This window comes from Rutidosis leptorrhynchoides, chromosome 11, assembly GCF_046630445.1.
Source record: "Rutidosis leptorrhynchoides isolate AG116_Rl617_1_P2 chromosome 11, CSIRO_AGI_Rlap_v1, whole genome shotgun sequence".
NCBI classification, from domain to species: Eukaryota; Viridiplantae; Streptophyta; class Magnoliopsida; order Asterales; family Asteraceae; genus Rutidosis; species Rutidosis leptorrhynchoides.
The window spans coordinates 108,756,622-108,770,714 of record NC_092343.1 but is presented as its reverse complement, the minus strand read 5'-3'; the positions used below and the strand labels follow the sequence as shown (position 1 = coordinate 108,770,714).

General features: G+C 33.1%; 1 protein-coding gene across 1 annotated transcript; it reads left to right on the top strand.

Annotated features, from left to right (window-relative positions):
- The first annotated feature begins 11,093 nt into the window (after positions 1-11,093).
- LOC139874854 (receptor-like protein kinase ANXUR2) lies at positions 11,094-12,352 on the top strand. Its single transcript, XM_071862249.1, has 2 exons — positions 11,094-11,702; positions 11,900-12,352. The coding sequence occupies exons 1-2, from the start codon at positions 11,094-11,096 to the stop codon at positions 12,350-12,352; spliced, it is 1,062 nt and encodes a 353-aa protein (XP_071718350.1).
- The last annotated feature ends 1,741 nt before the right edge of the window (positions 12,353-14,093 follow it).

Below are 14,093 nucleotides of genomic sequence, written 5' to 3'. Positions count from 1 at the left end.
TCTAATATTTTACTAGATCGCAACTGGGAACCTAAATTAACAGGTTTTCAGTTTGCGGTTAGAACTAAAAAGCATCATCTTCAACTTATTAGTAAATATAACGGTGCATTACAATATATGGATCTGGCGTATGAGAAAACCAAAGGTTTGACTCATAAGTCAGATGTGTTTTCTTTTGGTGTTGTGATGTTTGAAGTTTTGTTTGGGAGGGAAGCATGTATTTCTATGACGGATGAAAATAATTAGTATTTTGTTCGATTGGCGAAACTTCATTATGGAAAAGAAGACACTCGATGAGATGATAGATCGTGATCTTCGTAACTAAATGAATTTGGAGTCGTTCAATGTATTCACAGAGACATCATATTATTACTTGAAGGAATAACGATCGCAGCGCCTAAATACGACTCAAACTCTCAGAAGACTTGAGAAAGCGTTGGAACTTCAAAACATACATGTAAGATCCGACAAATTTGAACGACGGTTACGAATTACTAGCGGGGTCCGAATGCGATGTCGGAACCCACCCACCTGATCATTTCTCTGGTACAATTGCCTCTCAGTGAGAAACCCCTATGACGAATCCATACGAGCATCACGTGTGACAACCCGAAAATTTCCAACCAAATTTAAACTTTAATGTTTATATGTTTCCGACACGATAAGCAATATTTGTTAAGTTAAATTTCAAGAATTTTAAACTATGTTCATACATTCATTCAACCTCGACCAAGTTCCAACGATTCACGAACCATTAAACGAATATGATTATATATGTATATGTGTATATATATTATAACTTGAAACGTAAACAAAATATTAGATTAAATACTTTATATGATTGTATCTGTTTCAAAATGTTTATCAATGGAATTAGAAGATAAGATCAAATGATTGAATTATCAGATATATTGAATTATGATTACAAGTCTCCGTTGAAAGGCCCACGTTGATTTGAGAAATCTTTTCATTTTAACAATATTCGGAAAATGGTAAAGTGATTTATAAATATGAACAAATTGTCAATCATTGAGAACTAGACAAAGGATAGTGGAAGATTGAATCTCATAAAGACTCGATTGATCTATTTAGTTTTAAACGTACAAAAACGTTTTCAGTTTAAAAAGAACTTTATTATTAAAACGTATATAACTTTTATAAATATCTAGAACCACTTTTGACAACTCATTACTTAACTAGTATGATAAAGATAAAGATAACGATATTTATATTTTATTTTATTAAATATATATAACGATTTAAATTAATATTATATATATTTATGCGCGTATTATACGTACATAGTTTTATACTTTTACTATACTTAAACTTTTCCTTTACTTTATTTTTTACTTTACTTTAACTTTAATAATTCATACTTTAATAATTCACTTTAATAATTCATACTTTAATAATTCACTTTAATAATTCATACTTTAATAATTCACTTTAATAATTCATACTTTAATAATTCACTTTAATAATTCAAAAATCTATTATAAATAGAATTCAATAGGTTTCATTATTTCATAGAAACTTGAAAATAGTTTTCTCTAAACTCTCTCAATCGATTTACATATATATATTTACTCCGTATTATCTCAAGATATTATTAGTATACATAAAATATTACGACGGAGTGCTGTCCGAGTGATTTCGAAGTTGTTTTTTCGAGTGGGATAAGATTAAGGAAATTATGGGTTATAGCTATGGAGGTGATTGAGTATGGTTCATGGGTATGCTCGTGAGGTCAATATAGTGTTTATCATCTCCGTTGCGTTTACGTACCTTTCCTGCAATATTGAATCTCAATATTGATATGTTCGTGAATCCGAGGCCAACCTTGCACTTGTTCAATGACGTTATATGTATTTTTACTACGAAATACAGTATGGTGAGTTTCATTTGCCTTTTTACCCTTTATATTTTTGGGACTGAGAATACATGCGCTTTTATAAATGTTTGACGAAATAGACACAAGTAATTGAAACTACATTCTATGGTTGAATTATCGAAATCGAATATGCCCCTTTTTATTAAAGTCTGGTAATCTAAGAATTAGGGAACAGACACCCTAATTGACGCGAATCCTGAAGATAGATCTATCGGGCCTAACAAACCCCATCCAAAGTACCGGATGCTTTAGTACTTCGAAAGTTATATCATGTCCGAAGGAGGATCCCGGAATGATAGGGGATATTCTTATATGCATATTGTTAATGTCGGTTACCAGGTGTTCACCATATGAATGATTATTTTTGTCTCTATGCATGGGACGTATAATTATGAGATCTGGAAATGAAATTCTTGTGGTCTATTAAAATGATGGAAATAAATGATTATGATAAACTAATGAACTCACCAACCTTTTGGTTGACACTTTAAAGCATGTTTATTCTCAGGTGTTAAAGAAATCTTCCGCTGTGCATTTGCTCATTTTAAAGATATTACTTGGAGTCTTTCATAGCATATTTCGAAGAACGTTGCATTCGAGTCATTGAGTTCATCAAAGATTATTATTAAATTAATTTATAGTTGGATAGTGGATATTATGAAATGGTATGCATGCCTGTCAATTTTTAATGTAAAGAAAGATTGTCTTTTAAAAACGAATGCAATGTTTGTAAAATGTATCATATAGAGGTCAAATACCTCGCAATGTAATCAACTATTGTGAATCGTTTATAATGTATATGAACGGGTCCTTTCAGTTGGTATCAGAGCGGTGGTCTTAGCGAACCAGGTCTGCATTAGTGTGTCTAACAGATAAGTCGATAGGATGCATTAGTGAGTCTGGACTTCGACCGTGTCTGCATGTCAATAGTTTTGCTTATCATTTTGTGTCAAAAATTAACTACTTATCATCCTCAGGAAATTACCTGCTTATCATTTTTAGTCTAAGACACGTCTTGCTGCATTGATTGCATGAATAGTGTATAGACAAAAATTCATATCTTAGCGTATCTGCTAAATCATATCTTATCGTATCTATTACTGTAAACGTTGCCTGATATATCCCGTAAATTCCTCCGTAATTTACGAAATCTTTTGTTCTATATATATGGATATTCTATGTAATTAGAATACCATCCGATAATCGAAAATCATTTCATATCAAAAAAAAAATCCTTATTGGATTTCGAAATGGAATCCCACTCCAGCTCTGAAAGCAGTGTGACCGGAATAGATCAACCAATCAGTCATCACCTATTCTGGATGAATTGGGGATGTGTTCGTAGCCTCCTCAATCATTGGAGACAAGAAGAAGGTGATCCCTTCCATCCACCACATTGCCCTCTTGACGAAGAACCTGAAGCACTTACCGGCGAACCTGTCCGAAACACCATTTCCTCGCTCATTTCCAGAGTATCTCGTCACGATTATATATTACATCAAATTTTAGATTTTATTTATCCGCTCGTCCGAACCGACAATCACCCCGGTGTAATAGAAGAAGTCAACGAGCTTCGCGCTCGGGTAGTGGCTTTGGAGAATATGGTGCAGAGATTACAAACACCAGCAGCAGCATCAGCAGCATAACCAGTAACACCATCATCAATGCCAATAGTACCATTACCACCCCAACCACAACCACGTCGTAAACCTCAACTTTACACTCTGTCCCACGAGCACCAATGTCATACGCCCTGTAGATACCAAGGAATACCAACAACAATAACCGACGAAGTATTAATTCATAACTTCATTGGAGAAACATTCCGCGCAGATTATGTAATCTCTAAAGTCTTAGAGATTATCTAATCTAGCCCTAACCATAAATCAGTTAAGCGAACCAAAATGATAGAAGGAAGAGTAGAAACCCTGACAAAAATGGTGTGTGATTAACAAACTAAACTTGTTTTACCAACAGCATCAACAGTACCGTCAGCGTCACCAGCATCATCAGTACAGTCAACATCAGAATCAACAACACCTATAACATCACAAACTCCGTCAGCTCAAGAATCACTATGGACATCATTACGAATCAATAACCCGTATATTGTATCAACGAGTTATGAAGAATTAACTCATTCCCTTTGAAGAAATTATATGTATATTTTATATATTTTGAAATAAAAATAAATCTTTCCGTGCTAAGCTATTGTGTGTGAATCTTAACTACTCGGTTAATTCATATTACAAATATGCAATAATGTACGTCCTTCGGCCGCAACTTAACCAGCATTAACTACAATCTCTGTCGCAATTCAACAAATTCCAATTCATAATAAATTAAGTATATATTTGATTTTACACTTTCATCATCGATGTACCCTAAACTTTTCAGATGACATCATTCGTACTTTGCGAAATTCATAAGAATTCCACGAACCGAACATCATACATCAACAAATAACGAAGTATTGATTCATAATTTCAATGTCATTAAAGAAATACTGCGTAAAAGTTATGTACTTTTTAAAGCCTTTAGGGATTATTCAATTCTAGTTTCAACCGTAAATCAAATGAGTTTAATTTAACATTAACTCATTAAATCTATGTTACATATGAAGAAAATTTACATATATATATTTTCATAAAGACTGTAATAAAATTCTTTTGTACAAAATATTAATTGTGAAATTTTTTTAACGGGTAGGTAATACCCGAGAGATATATAAATTCACAATTAATATATTACATTCTTCGAATCTGATTCAGCAAATCATCCATTATACTCCCTACTTTCACAACAATATACATTCTTTTATAGAAATCAAAACAACCATACTCATTCAAAATTTAATTACATATTCTGATTTTGAAATCTCAAAATTCAACTTGAGATATGACCAAAATCATCACTCTTAGATCCTTACATCTTTCACAAGCTATATTTTGACTTCAAAACTGTGTTAGAACATCAAATGTATGTTAACGATTACAATCTGTGTTCAAACCCTTCGAAAATTTCTGAAGACACTTCGAATGATGAGCAATCGAGATGATGATCCAACCACATGTTACCCACAGTTATGTACCTGAAAAACTCTTGAAACCAAAGTAAAAGTTTAAACAACGTATCCGCGTCAGATTCTTTAGCATTTATTAGCAAAAATAACTTTGCGACTCCTATTCAAAGTAGCCAGTTTTGTCACAGCTCCAGCAAGTCAACTTCGACTTTTCAGTCAGACTAACCTTATTATAACCTTGAGATATACACCATCGTTACCAGGGAACCTTTTACATTCCACCACATTATTAACAGATGTATCAACAACTTCATTACCCTTTGACTTTAGCCTCTCCAAAAAGTCATTATAATTATTCATTGAAACCCCATCATTTACTCATTCGCATCTTGTAATGAGAATTTTCATACGAATCATTGAGAATTAGCAATCGGTATTTTGAAATCTCGCAGCATGTCTACGCCAACAGTTATATGTGTATATATAACGTCTATCTTCTGGACTTAATTTGAATGTGAAGATTCTGAAAAACACTTCGAACTACGAATTGGTTCTCCGAAAATGAAAAAATACTGATGAAGCAGCAAAAAAACTATAAACGACCTTAACAGTAAAAGTTTGATGATAATGAATAGGTGTGCTGGCAAAGCGCAGAAAAAGAGAAGTCTTGGAACTGGAAAACGGATTGAGCAAAGTAGGAAGGAGGCTGTGGACAAATTACAAAGACTGAACCTGACTTCAAAGGATCCAAATAATTCAGTATCTGCTGAAGTCATTAACGAATACCTTGCTCCTGACTCTAAACCCCTGCGGACAATATTCTTCATCATCCTCTGATATTAGAAATTCTAAAAAATCATCATATCTTTCATTATAAATATCCTCCATATTTCTGAAGATATTAATTTTTCTTATTTGAAATCATTTACCTCTTCACGCTATCTGTATTACATCATAAAAGAAACTATTTTAGTTTCTAAATTCTGAAACAATCAAGTTTAAAATAGGAATATTTTGAAGTAGTGTTGGGAACTGAAGCATGAATTAGTATAATATAATGACACTTGATCAATGTGATTATATTACAGTAAGTCATGCTGAGTTTCTAGATGGAACGTGATGATTCACAGATCATAACATCATCATGTGCCATGTTATACGACTCTTGTATTCTATTTAACCTCTAAAATATCAAGAAAATATTTCTTGATGATTCGGCCTTTTCCAAGGTATTTTAGTAATTTGACAAGTCAAGATCGTGCCATCACAATTTCCTTCCTAGAACATTAACAATGTTCATTTCGAAATTCGTATCTGTGAATTCTGGACCATTACAAGCGGTGCTTAATCGCAAGAAGAAGAAACGAAAGGACAAAACTTCGAAATAGAAATTGGGGTATAAATTGCAGCAAATAAAAGAGAGCATTAACTGTGAATGATAATGATTATAGAAGACAGAAGCAGAGACTTTGAAATATAAGGGAACATATAAAGCCCAACGACAAACCAGAAATTATAAACCATATATATCGATGCATATAGCAATATAAAGACATGGGAGAACTAGGAACACTATAAACCTAAGAGTATAGTAGAAGTAAATAGATTCTTCCGGCGGTAGATGAAAAAAAAGAAGAATGACCGATATGAAAGTTAGAAGTATATCGAGAATCAGAACTGGATGGAGCATATTGATGAATACTTTAAAATATGAGTTGAGGGGGAAAGAATAGAAGGTGATGAAACATGACTAGGAACTTAGAAATCAACAGATTTAACTCACACAATGGCAGAATAAGTGAATCAAACCCTCTAGTGAATAGGTTAAGTTTTTTTTTTTTTGATTAATTTAGTCAAACCACAACTAAATCAAGTGTGATTAGATCAACACCTAGAGCTATTATTCACCACCTGGGTGATTTGAACTGAGAGAGAATCGAAGGAGCTCACTAGATCTGAGTGTGTGTAACAAATGAGAGGCTTAACCTAAAATGAAGAACATAAGACTTTATATACCCCTGCTGTTGACACACCCATACGATTCATTCATCACACGTACGAGTTGGCTTCATCAACCGTACGGGTGATCACTCACTCGTGTCTTATCATTTAGGTTGTAATTGTGACTTAGCTCAGCATCAACCATGCGTATGAGCCTGTCAGCCGTACTAGTGAGGCTTCAATAGTACGTCTGACTAAGTCTAACATAGTCAAACATCTAAATCTCATTCCTGTAGTTCCTGTAACCACATACAACCACGGATAGGATAATAACGAGCAATCATGGTGGCCTGTAAACTGTTGTACCTGCAATGGACGTGGGTAGATGTCTAGGGACTTGCATAAAATGCATCAACAGATGGTGTAAGTTGTAAGGAAATGAAGGAGGTGAATTTATAAGAAAATCTCTGACAGAACAATTAAAATGGACGATCGCATTTAAAGCGGATCCTAATTCCCTTGATTACCGGAGAGTCAAATCTTATTAAGAAGATTTTCTTCAAATCCCTTAAAATCTGGGAATCAATCATATCTACGTCAAATGATAAGATGAATCTACACTTACTCATTTCACTCTTCTATGTTAGCTTCATTCGTACTCTTCATATAAATAGATTGTTTATCCAAATTATTCGCCGAGGATAAAACTCTAATTTTCAGCCCGTATGCATCATGATAACATACTTATTATCATTCACGACCTTTCCACTCAAATTTCGGGACGAAATTTCTTTAATGGGTAGGTACTGTGACAACCCGAAAATTTCCAACCAAATTTAAACTTTAATGTTTATATGTTTCCGACACGATAAGCAATATTTGTTAAGTTAAATTTCAAGAATTTTAAACTATGTTCATACATTCATTCAACCTCGACCAAGTTCCAACGATTCACGAACCATTAAACGAATATGATTATATATGTATATGTGTATATATATTATAACTTGAAACGTAAACAAAATATTAGATTAAATACTTTATATGATTGTATCTGTTTCAAAATGTTTATCAATGGAATTAGAAGATAAGATCAAATGATTGAATTATCAGATATATTGAATTATGATTACAAGTCTCCGTTGAAAGGCCCACGTTGATTTGAGAAATCTTTTTATTTTAACAATATTCGGAAAATGGTAAAGTGATTTATAAATATGAACAAATTGTCAATCATTGAGAACTAGACAAAGGATAGTGGAAGATTGAATCTCATAAAGACTCGATTGATCTATTTAGTTTCAAACGTACAAAAACGTTTTCAGTTTAAAAAGAACTTTATTATTAAAACGTATATAACTTTTATAAATATCTAGAACCACTTTTGACAACTCATTACTTAACTAGTATGATAAAGATAACGATATTTATATTTTATTTTATTAAATATATATAACGATTTAAATTAATATTATATATATTTATGCGCGTATTATACGTACATAGTTTTATACTTTTACTATACTTAAACTTTTCCTTTACTTTATTTTTTACTTTACTTTAACTTTAATAATTCATACTTTAATAATTCACTTTAATAATTCATACTTTAATAATTCACTTTAATAATTCATACTTTAATAATTCACTTTAATAATTCATACTTTAATAATTCACTTTAATAATTCAAAAATCTATTATAAATAGAATTCAATAGGTTTCATTATTTCATAAAAACTTGAAAATAGTTTTCTCTAAACTCTCTCAATCGATTTACATATATATATTTACTCCGTATTATCTCAAGATATTATTAGTATACATAAAATATTACGACGGAGTGCTGTCCGAGTGATTTCGAAGTTGTTTTTTCGAGTGGGATAAGATTAAGGAAATTATGGGTTATAGCTATGGAGGTGATTGAGTATGGTTCATGGGTATGCTCGTGAGGTCAATATAGTGTTTATCATCTCCGTTGCGTTTACGTACCTTTCCTGCAATATTGAATCTCAATATTGATATGTTCGTGAATCCGAGGCCAAACTTGCACTTGTTCAATGACGTTATATGTATTTTTACTACGAGATACAGTATGGTGAGTTTCATTTTCCTTTTTACCCTTTATATTTTTGGGACTGAGAATACATGCGCTTTTATAAATGTTTGACGAAATAGACACAAGTAATTGAAACTACATTCTATGGTTGAATTATCGAAATCGAATATGCCCCTTTTTATTAAAGTCTGGTAATTTAAGAATTAGGGAACAGACACCCTAATTGACGCGAATCCTAAAGATAGATCTATCGGGCCTAACAAACCCCATCCAAAGTACCGGATGCTTTAGTACTTCGAAATTTATATCATGTCCGAAGGAGGATCCCGGAATGATAGGGGATATTCTTATATGCATATTGTTAATGTCGGTTACCAGGTGTTCACCATATGAATGATTATTTTTGTCTCTATGCATGGGACGTATAATTATGAGATCTGGAAATGAAATTCTTGTGGTCTATTAAAATGATGGAAATAAATGATTATGATAAACTAATGAACTCACCAACCTTTTGGTTGACACTTTAAAGCATGTTTATTCTCAGGTGTTAAAGAAATCTTCCGCTGTGCATTTGCTCATTTTAAAGATATTACTTGGAGTCTTTCATAGCATACTTCGAAGAACGTTGCATTCGAGTCATTGAGTTCATCAAAGATTATTATTAAATTAATTTATAGTTGGATAGTGGATATTATGAAATGGTATGCATGCCTGTCAATTTTCGATGTAAAGAAAGATTGTCTTTTAAAAACGAATGCAATGTTTGTAAAATGTATCATATAGAGGTCAAATACCTCGCAATGTAATCAACTATTGTGAATCGTTTATAATGTATATGAACGGGTCCTTTCATCACGTGTGGTAAAACCTCCTCTGATAAGGCTCAAATGCATAGACGTCCGAAATCTCCGAGGCCCATGAAATGGACGGTAACCATAAGGGAAGTATTTTTTGTAGTGCTTGGGAGTCGAACCTCTCAACTCCGTTATGGAAAGTCATGTCATCACAAATGGACCAACACCTTGCAGTTTGCAAATTTTTAGTTATCTTTAATATACTTTATTATCTTTATACTTAATCCAAACTGTTACTGCATAATATTCAACTTAAATACCTAAATTAATTATTATTTTATCATAATAATTTTTCATTTATATTGAAGGAACATTAATAGCTGTAGTTCAAGGTAGATCTCCCTGCTTGAAGGTAATTAATTTCTTTGTGATTATGATTGAAGTTATTGTGGTAGATAGTTGTTATCTCAATTATCTCTGCATGTGTTGTTGACCCAGACTTATATTTATCTTTTATATATTTGAGTATAAAGGTATATTGAAGGTTTTCTCAAATTATTTTATGTTTAATTATGATCTCAATCGACATTCATATTCATTTGTGATTTTACTTACTCACGTGTAAAAATCTTTCAATTTTAAAAGTTCTCATACCTTTTTTTCCATTTGAACTTTGAGTATATATACTAAGTTTCTTGATCTTTTCAAATCATGAAGCTTTTCTATGACATTAAAAGCTAGGTGTATGTCTCTCTATGTGTGGGCTTTTATTTCATGTGGTTGAGGTTCAAGTTTTACTTTTTGCAAAATATAAGATTTGGTAGTCTTTTTTATTTTTAGGGTTTTAATTGAAGATTTATTCATCTTAAAAGTTGTCTAATTAAGTTTGTTTGCAATTCATTATTATCCGTAATTCATTATTATCCATAATTAAAGAACTATATTGGGCCTAGTTTTATGTGTTATCAAGTAGTATGAGTTTGTGGTGCTGATGTGACAGAACCTGGTCAAAGTTTTCGGTGTTACTTGTGTGAGCATAAGTCATGCTCTTGATAGAAAATATACTATTCATCATGTAGTATAGTGTTTAACTCAACATTTTTACACATAATCTTGCAGGGAAGAAATTTGGATCACTTGAAATTTCGATTGAGTGATATTGAGTTAGCAACCAATAAATTCTCCAAAACACACTGTATCGGGTTTGGGGGTTACGGTATGGTGTACAAAGCAAAACTCAGCCATTATGATGATATAAATTCACCGTTAATTGAAGGAAAGAATATAGATGAAATTTTTAAGAAAAATAGCTATGTCGCTATTAAACGCATATTTAGTAGAGTAGATGGATAAGGAGAACAAGAGTTCTTTGCAGAAATTGAAATGTTTAGTAATTGTAAGCATCAAAACATTGTCTCTCTTCTTGGCTTTTGTGATGAAGGACCTGAGATGATTCTGGTTTATGAGTTTTGTCCTAATGGAAGCCTTGATGAGTATTTTGGGAACACTGACAACGTTACGAATCTTACATGGGCTCAACGTATACAAATAAGCATTGACATTGCTCAAGGGTTAAAATATTTACACACAAATACAGAGTGCAGAGAAACTATTATACATCGTGATATAAAGAGCGCTAACATTTTGTTGGATGAAAATTGGGTGGCAAAGAACGCAGATTTTGGGCTTTCCAGGTTACACCATGCATGTCAACAAGGTAGCACACTCATTACCTACAATATTGCCGGTACAGATTTATACTTGGATCCAGAGTATTTGAGTACCGGTAAGTTGAAAACAAAGTCAGATATTTATTCTTTTGGAGTAGTTCTGTTTGAAATCATGTGTGGAAAGTTGGCATATGATAAAAGTTATAATGACAAGGGGCTCCCATCGGTAGCACGACAATGCTTCACTGACGGAATGATAAAGAATTTGGTCGATCTAAAAATAAAAGAAGCCGACGAAAACATTTCCATGTTAAATGGAGGAGTTAATCAAGATTCTTTAGAAACGTTTTTAAAAATCGCATATTAGTGTGTAGCAAAAACTCAATCTGAGCGTCCAACAATGGATGTCATCATCTAAGAACTCCAGAAAGCATTAAATTTTCAAGCAAGTAACTTTTTTTTTTATTTTTGTTGCTGCTAAAATTGTAAAGTTGACTAATTTTGATCACAATTTTACAGAAAAACAGCAAAGACAACCTCCATATGTCACTTAAAGCCTTGAAATTGGGCACACGAGACTTTAGTGATTCAAATTGCATTGGAGAAGGAAGATTATGGAAGCTATATCAAGAAGTTCCAAATGTTAATGGACGTACAACCATTATTGCAAAGTGGTGGGATAGCAAGTCGCGTCAAGGACATCGTCAGTTTCTGACAGAACTTGAAATTCTTTTCAAGTATAGGCACACAAATATCATTGGTTTTGCAGGATATTGTAACGAAATGGATGAGAAAGTCATTGTTTATGAGCATGCAAAAAATGGCAGACTTGATAAGCATTTGGATGATGCTACTCTTACATGGACAAAACGCCCAGAGATATGCATCAATATTGCTAGTGGATTGAAATTTATTCATGAAGGTGGTGTAGAGAAAGAAGAACCAATGAAGCATATTGTTGGTGCATTATAGTCCCCAAGTTCATTACAATCACGTTGAAATGCTTTAACGTTTAACTTTCAGTGTTGGAATGCAACTGTATGGTTAGACAGGCAACCTCACGATTGCAAGGTGCAACCGCATGGTTGCACACGCTGTGTGTATATAATGGGTATTACGGGTTTATTGTTAGGGTTACGAATCCCAATCTATTCTACAAGTCTAAACTGATACCCAGGTGTTCTAGCATTCATCTAAGTTGATCTTTAACATACTAAAGTCGTTTTCTTTATTAAGATAAAAGGTTATTAGAGTATTTTGAGTATAAAACCCAATAACGAGATTTTCCGCACTCGTTATTGAATCTAAGATCGTTTAATCCTGTTTACACGATCCTACAAGTGGTATCAGAGCTTGTGTGATTGATTAAAAGTTTGATTTTTGTTAAAATTGTTTTAGAAATTGTGTTTTTAGTGTTTTTGTTGAAAACCCACTTTAATTCATAATTTTTACGTGTTGATTCGTGTTTTTGCTAAGTAAAATTGTTAATCTGGTAAAAAATATTATTTTGAACGTAAAACAATCAGTGATTTTGCTCCACATCGAGTGCTAGATCAACCCAAACCATAAACCCTAGCTTCTGTTATAACGCCCTTAAACGATAGATTTTTTTTTTTTTTAATTTGGTGTCTGCCCAGACCCAGTTATTTGCCGCGGCGCGACTCCCATTGTCGCGGCGCGACATATAAAAGGATTTTATCTCATGCTTAGCAGCCTTTCTGTTACCAAAATAAGTTCAATGTCGCGGCGCGGCACAAGTTGTCGCGGCGCGACATGACCCGTGAGCTGGTGCTGAGCTGCAACATGTTATAAAAACCACATTTTTACCATTTCATCATCACCCAATACATTTTGACAACATAATACATAAACAAGCTTAACTTCTAACACTTACATTCATCGTAAAGAAACACAAACATTGCTTGGTCGCGCACGACCCGTTGCCCAATTTAACATGTCTCTTTTGACCCATAATACCGAAATTAGCACTTACTTCCAAAACACAATTTAAACATCTTTTGTCTTAATACACATTTGACTCTTGGCGTTCATAAGCGGTTATCGTAAAGCTAGATTCAATTAAGAGACTTGCATACCACTTGATAAGTGTCGAATGCTCCTCTAAAACCTTGTCGTCCCAAACCTTCACGATGCATAAGAACCTAACAAACATTAACAACATAACGGGGTAAGCAAAACGCTTAGTGAGTTAATGGTAAGTACATATCTTAAACTTAAAACATAAACATAATCATAACGTAACTATAACCTTCCAACCCAATGGTTGATTTCGTGATTCGGGCTTGATCATCTTGCCTCCTAGACATACGCTAAATCTTAACACATAACATGTACATAATTCACGCTTAAAACATTATCATAAATGTAAATTCAATCTAACACATTACATGAACATTGTCCAAGCTTACACTTAATCATGGATATAAATCCAAGCTTTCTCTTAACATGGACCTCGTCCAAGCTTACACTTAATATGGATATAAATCCAAGCTCACTCTTAACATGGACCTCGTCCAAGCTTGCACTTACATGGATAATAATCCAAGCTCATCACGTGATTTGGTCATAGTCATAAACTCTAAGCTTTATACCTTGACATAGACATAAAGTCTAAGCTTCTCGCCTTATCATAGACATGAAGTCTAAGCTTTTATCTAGTAAACTTAATCGACACCCTCTTGCACGAATGCAA